Source organism: Rhinopithecus bieti, unplaced genomic scaffold (assembly GCF_001698545.2).
Source record: "Rhinopithecus bieti isolate Rb0 unplaced genomic scaffold, ASM169854v2 scaffold_35322, whole genome shotgun sequence".
Classification (NCBI taxonomy): Eukaryota; Metazoa; Chordata; class Mammalia; order Primates; family Cercopithecidae; genus Rhinopithecus; species Rhinopithecus bieti.
Window position 1 is genome coordinate 763,673 of NW_016815256.1, and position 7,155 is coordinate 770,827.

General features: G+C 39.0%; 1 protein-coding gene across 5 annotated transcripts in view; it reads left to right on the plus strand.

The window, feature by feature from the left end:
- SGMS2 (sphingomyelin synthase 2) overlaps nt 1-7,155 on the plus strand; it is a 113,441-nt gene that overhangs the window by 88,669 nt on the left and 17,617 nt on the right. For all 5 annotated transcript variants that reach the window (XR_001881659.1, XM_017853068.1, XM_017853067.1 and 2 more), the window contains 2 exons: nt 992-1,145; nt 5,392-5,558. Coding sequence is in view for 4 of the 5 variants with exons in the window: in XM_017853068.1 (XP_017708557.1) it covers nt 992-1,145; nt 5,392-5,558 (321 nt within the window). In the remaining variant the exon portion in view is untranslated. The remainder of the gene's footprint in view (nt 1-991; nt 1,146-5,391; nt 5,559-7,155) is intronic.

Sequence of the window (7,155 nt, forward strand, 5' to 3'; positions counted from 1 at the left end):
TGTACCACCCATTGCACTCCAGCCTGGGTGAAAGAGCAAGACCCTGTCTCAAAAGCTCTTTCTGTATTTCTCTTCCATGTATTCTATTACATGATTTTTTTTCTGAGCATTATTCTTTGATTTTCTCAATCAATTTGCTCTACACTCGTCTGATCTGAATCCCCCACCCTATGTAGCCCCTCAATAATTCAGTATTCCAATTTTCTGTGCCTACAGTTTTGACCAACTCCTTCCTGTATGATTAAATTGTAATGGAGTACAAACCTCTCCAGCCCTTGGCCTAGCCCAGCATTGTTTCTCATGTCATCACAGTGGCTTTGCGGGGCTGCTGCACCTTGTCCAAAGGAGCTCTCCTAGCCTCCTGCCATAGCACACAGGCTATTTCTTTAGGGATGTTTTTCCTAATCAAAGCTACTCGTTTTTAAAGCTGCCAGTATATCCCTAACCCATCATTTTCAAACCTATTTAAATTATGTAATGAGTTGCAACTCCTCTTCTTAATTGTAAATGTTTTGATCAGACATTAATACAGCTATATGTCTGTCCACTTTAGGCTGCCCACCTAATACAAGGTACCAATACACTGTAGAGAATATTGGTAATGTGGTATGCAGCTGAATCAAATATTAACCATTCAAAACCCTCACTTCCCCCTGCAAAAAGGAAAGAAAGTAGCTTTGATCTGCTTTTTAGCACATAGCCGTGGTGAAGTCATTGGTTATTAATATTTTTAAAAGCTTTGCCCAAGGACACACCACCACCAAGACATATTATTAGTAACATATCGAATAATTTAAAACATGTCAATAAAACTTGCCAATAAATGAATAAAACCCAGTTTGAGGAGCTTCTCCTTGGATTCTTTTGACTTTTAGGTTAAAAGAAAAAAAAAAATCACAACCTGGTGTCCTTTCTAAGAGTCACATAATTAGACTGAAACATGATTTTAGCCACTTGTAAATTCCCTTCTTAATCTTCTTGTGTCGTTCAGCTTAATGGAGACTCTCAGGCAAAAGTGCAACGGATTCTACGATTGATTTCTGGTGGTGGATTGTCCATAACTGGATCACATATCTTATGTGGAGACTTCCTCTTCAGCGGTCACACGGTTACGCTGACACTGACTTATTTGTTCATCAAAGAATGTAAGTAATAGCCCATTCCCACTGAACTGATAACTGTAGTGGGAGGGGTCCCTGGGCTCTGAAATTGATAGGAGACCTTATTCTCTTGGGATTGATAAGCTGTGAAAGAGACAGATGTGTGTGTGTGAATATGTGTGTGTGTGTGTGTGTGTATATATAGATATATAAAAAATTTCAACTAGTCATATGTGATTTGAACCCTGAAGGCTTAAAACCTGGTCCTGGCTTCTCTCTAGCACTCAACATGCCTCTAAAACATCTCCCTTCTTGGTTAATACTTCTTAAGGTATGAAAATCTATCTTAATATTGGAATTAATTGTTAATTTTGTTGCATAAAGGATTGGTACATTCTAAAGACAGTTGTAATGACCTTTGCATTATTTGTAGGACACTTCCATTCTAGCATTCCAAATAATTCAGTTAATGTGTTCCTCTTTTTAAAACATTTCCAAGTCCCATTTTATTCTAATTTCATCATTTTCCAGCACTTTCTATGCTTTCATAGGAGTCTTCATGGACCATTTTGCCAATACTGATTATTTTCTTCTCAAGAAGAAATATGGTGGCAAGAAATAAAAATCTTTCTATATTTATACGCTTAGTTCACATTATACAAAATCCTTGGGTTTTCTAGTAGGTTTTATGGCCAAAATCATGTCTATCATGTCTTGTTCTTTGTAGGGATGTAATGTTTTAGCTGCCCAGTAGATCCCATTTTTATATCTTTCCGAGGTTTTGTATATTTAGGCCTGTTACCTCAAAATGCTTTTGAAGTAATAATGCTTCTCCCTTCAGGTTTGCAAAGCTGGTCAGTATTACCCTTCATCTTTAGTTCCAAGTTACCTCATGCCAGTATTTTTTAGAGGTTTATCTTAATCCTTTTCACTGGACATATTTAAAAGGAGGTCTTTCAGCAGAGAGCAGCAGAAGGCAGCTTCCCCTCCCCTGTCCTCCTTGCTCTTCCTCCTCTCTTGGCCCTTTGTTAATCCAAATAGGTTTATCCTAATTGAATGGTGGTGTGGAAGTCAAGGGTTATCTTTAGTGGTGCAGAAGTGAATTATTGCCCCTTTGATGACCTGGGGTATCTGGTTTAAGTTCTGCTGTGAGGGCAAGATGACAAAAGAGTTGAGGTTCTCTGTAGTAGATGAAGTCAAGTCTTTTTTTGTGAGAATTGTAGCATCTCTTTGTTGCTTCCTTTGTAAATTCTACATACAGACTTGCAGTAGGGAGAATATTGGGATACATGTGGGGTCTTCATACTTGACTTAAAAGTTGAAGCCTCTGCACCTTTTCCCTTATTTGTATTCTCACACTCTTGGGGTGGTGGGGTGGGTCCTGGATCTGTCTCTGCACCATCATCAGAGGATGGTCTCTCCCTTAAATTTAGTCACTCCATTTCTAATATTGGGTTATTGGTTCTGGGGGGTTGGGTGGAAGGATATATGTTGCTATGGTTCTAACTCTAATTTTGCCAAGGAAAGTTCCATCAGTGTGCAATGTAAGATCAGTCATTGTCTAGTCTAGATGTACATTTTAGTTTCGGATCTTCTCTCTAATCTGAGAATCATAAAAAACTTACAGAAGGAGATGGGGATGAGGGTGGAGGTGTGGAAGTGCATTTCAGAGTGAAGGCATTGTAGGTTTAAAGTAATAAAACACCCCAGGAAACTTAGATTCAGTTTTCTAAAAATAACTGAAAACCAACTGATATTAACTGTATTAGTCTGTTTTCACACTGCTGATAAAGACATAACCAAGACTGGGTAATTTATAAAGAAAAGTGGTTTAATGGACTCACAGTTCCATGTGGCCAAGGAGTCCTCACAATCATGGTGGAAGGTAAAAGCCACATCTTACATGGCAGCAGACAAGAGAGAATGAGAACCAAGCAAAAGGGGTTTCCCCTTATAAAATCATCAGATCTTGTGAGACTTATTTGCCACCCCACAAGAACAGTATGGGGAAAACCACCCCCGTGATTCAGTTATCTCCCACCAGGTCCCTCCCACAACACATGAGAATTATGGGAGCTACAATTCAAGATTTGGGTGAGGACACAGCCAAACCATATCATTAACAATATTAGCAAATAGACATAATACTTACTCTGTCCCAGGCACTATTCTAGGGCCTTGATGTAAATTAACTCATTTGATCCTTACAACCACCATCTGAGGGATGCACTATTTTTTCTCATCTTTCAGATGAGTAAACTTAAGCATAAAGTGATTGGCCACAGTGCACAGCCATCATTTGGAGAAGCAGGTATTCAAGTTGAAGCAGGCTGAATCCAGAGGTTTTGCTTTTAATTTCTTGGCTCTGTTTAGAACTTTGGAAATTCAAGCTGGCTGACTCTATTGTATTGCCAAGGAATAGTATACTTATCTATAAGCAGGGACATTGCTCATTATTGTACATTCTTTCACCTCAGAGCAACAGCAAGGCAACTTGTGATTGATTTTATACTTTAATGAAGGCCACTCAGTATGTAGAGACATTTTTCCCCAAGACATGATTTTGACTAGAGGTTTCTAAAGTTGTGTAAATTTATATATAGCATGCAAGGAATACCATTTTGCTTTCTCCAATTTTTGGTGAGAAATAAAGGGACATATCTGTAATACTTAACACAAACTCAATTTTATAGTCAATTCTGTATGTAAGCAGAGCATTCCATGTTTATATCTGCTTTTTTTCTAGGCAATTAGGAAAAACATTTATCTTCTGAATTATACTGTACGTTCTTGTTCTGAGTAAGCAGTGGTTCCAGTGGTTTCTTTGAAAAGTCTGCTTCTAGAATTAGATGCATCATTTATATATTTTTACTTTCCACCTTTTGATCACTTTGGACTCTTTCCTTCTTTGCTGTGTTGTCATGAGTAGATTTAAATTTAGTTGTGAGAGCACATGAAAATGTGGCACCAGGACCATTTTGGGGTTAACAAGGGAGGGCTTCATACAGTCACACAAATATTATAATTGGGGTGTAGATTCCTGATAAAATTAGCCTGGAGAAATCAGACTAGCTGTTAGTGCCAAACATCTGGCTAGTAGAGAACAGTTTTTTTGGTTTTTCACATTGCCACCCTACCAAGTCCATTGTCTCTATTATTTAATGCCTCCTAGGGCTAGAATTTCACACAGACAGTGATGTTAGCTACTATTTGTGTCATCATCTAGCTCATTGTTATCCCTAGGGGATGAATGAGAAAGTAAGAGGATTGCCATTTTGCCATTTCTATTTCAAAACACCTTCTATTCAATCTTTTCTTTGGGTCAGCCAGTGTTCTCAGTTAATGAGTGGTGGGCCCAATGTGGTAGCAAAATAGGAAATACATTTTTATGAGAAAGCACTGCTGGGGTTTCCAGCTATTCCTAAAACCTCACTTACAATTCCATGAGTAGTAAAAAGAAGATTCAGGCCACCTCTATACCTACTTCAGCTTTGCTTCTTGTGAATAAACGAATGCAAAATAGTTCTAGTTTGCCCAAACATTTTGAACTTCTAAGGTAAATACCAGATGACCTGTACGTTGGGAAGCAGGATTGCGAAGAGACCTTAGTGAGTGCCATAGTTGTTTCTTACAGCTGGTAAGTAGAATGAACTTTTAAGTGGCCTTACCAGGAAGGCTGAGTCCATAAGTGAATGGTCAGGAATCCTAACCTTTACAGAGGGAATGTTTTATAGTTGGTATTAGCAATAACAGTGTAAAATTGCTGAGAATCAAAATACTGCTAGCCACAATGCCATTCCTTCTGACGCCCTTACCCTACACATACCCCTGGAGAAATAATGTAAATTTAAAACCTGAAATTACTCCTGTTTTCCCATTTCCCTCCTTATTTTCATAGACAACCACCTTTTCTTTTGACCCCTACTATCTTTCTTTCCAGTGGGAAAGTGGCTCCTTTATGTGAGCCAGTATGCAATTCCAGCCAACCTAATAAACAGTTCTGTTCTCTTTCTTATGAAACAGCTTATTCACATGGGCAAGGCCTAGAATGTCTAGTGTTACCAGCTTCCCCAGTGAATGACTATCATGTCCACTGCCAGGGAGCCCCCTGCCTCCCTCCTACCTGAGCAGATCCTGGGCGGTTCATAGTGACTCAGTTTACGTGATCAGTTTTCTCCTTCTGGTGACCTCTTGATCCTGGGTTATTCTACTTAAGGTCGTTAGGACAGACTGTAATCATTATATTCATCTCTGGGAATCTTATTAACTCTGTAATTTTTCTGCTGTCCAGATTCGCCTCGTCACTTCTGGTGGTATCATTTAATCTGCTGGCTGCTGAGTGCTGCCGGGATCATCTGCATTCTTGTAGCACATGAACACTACACTGTCGATGTGATCATTGCTTATTATATCACAACACGACTGTTTTGGTGGTACCATTCAATGGCCAATGAAAAGGTGAGAGCAGTGAAGATGCTTGAATAATTTCTTTGCTTTGAATGCAGTGGACCCTTTTCATGTCGTGGGGTTTTAGATAGCTTAATGGGGATAACTGATATTGCCACATTCACTTAAACATATATCCATTACTGCTTTTTAAAATAAAACAAAGAACTTCACAAATATGAATGCCATTTATGGAAAAGATGCCATAAGGTTATGGAGCACAGTGCATCACTAACTCAGGTAATTTATACTAGAATGAAGAAATACATGTACTAAATTAAAATTTAGGAACCTTCTCTGTAAAAGTATTGTAGTGCAGCTGGGTAAGACATAATCCCTGCCTTCAACTTAAATTAGTTTTAAGGAGAAGGTAACAGCTATTTTTTTATTATTTTTTTATTTTTGAGACAGTCTTGTTCTATGGCCCAAACTGGAGTACAGTGGTGCAATCTTGGCTCACTGCAACCTTCACCTTCCAAGTTCAAGCGATTCTTGTGTCTCAGCCTCCCAAATTGCTGGGATTACAGGTGCACCCCACCACGCCTGGCTAATTTTTATTTTGTATTTTTAGTAGAGACAGGGTTTCATCATGTTGGCCAGGCTGGCCTTGAACTCCTGACCTCAAGTGATCCTCCTGCCTCAGCCTCCCAAAATGCCAGGATTACAGGCATGAACCACCTTGCCCGGCTGATAGCAGCTATTGTTTAAAATCACAAACTAAATAGCTTATGAATGACTGGATTTGGTATATCCTCTGGTGATAATGGTGCTCTCTGGCTTCCTTTCCGATTCTTCCTCATTTGCTACTGCTGCTTCCTTGTTTCCAGATACCCTTTTCTTTCTTCTCCCATTCATACTTAAAGAGCTAGCTCAAATGCCACCTCTTTTTTCTGTAACTCTTGCTCTTTTCCTCTGGTCCCAAGGCGGAATTATTCCTCCCAGTCTCTGTTTTCTCCTGGTCTTGGTAAGTGTCCTTGGTATAACAGAGTTGGTCTGTGTACCATGACTTACTTATCTTTGAATAGACTTGCCATATTTTCAATTTGGAGAATTTGTGAGCAATTGAAATATGACATTTCCAAAGGATCGACATCCAACTCTTGGTGTCCACTAATAAATGCTCTTTCTATGGATTACTTTATTTCTCTTTGTAGCTCTGTTTCCTATTTTATAGTCTCCTATTTCCATCTTCCTTCTTACACTTCCATCTAGTTGACTGCTGACAACACTGAACAAAAATTTTCATCTTTCCTCTTAAATGTGTTCAACCTTCTGAGCTCTTCTTTCACTCTTTGACCCCTAGATTTGATCACACACATCCTGAAAATTATTCCTCCTGAGTAATTCTGACATCCATTCCCGGAGTCTCCATTCTTACTGGAATTGCAGGCAGAAGAAATTGCATGAGCCACAAAGGAAGGAAAGACACCTAGGTGTGTTAGGGGACCGGAGTCATGGTAGAGTTAGGGAAAGGACTATGAAAATCATTACTGCTATGTGATCTGAATTCTCTTTTTCTTAGGTTACAGTGAATGCCAATTTAAGAAAATAATTAGGATGCAAATTGAGAAAGATATGTCTCATTTTACTTTTTTTCTACCATTTGCAG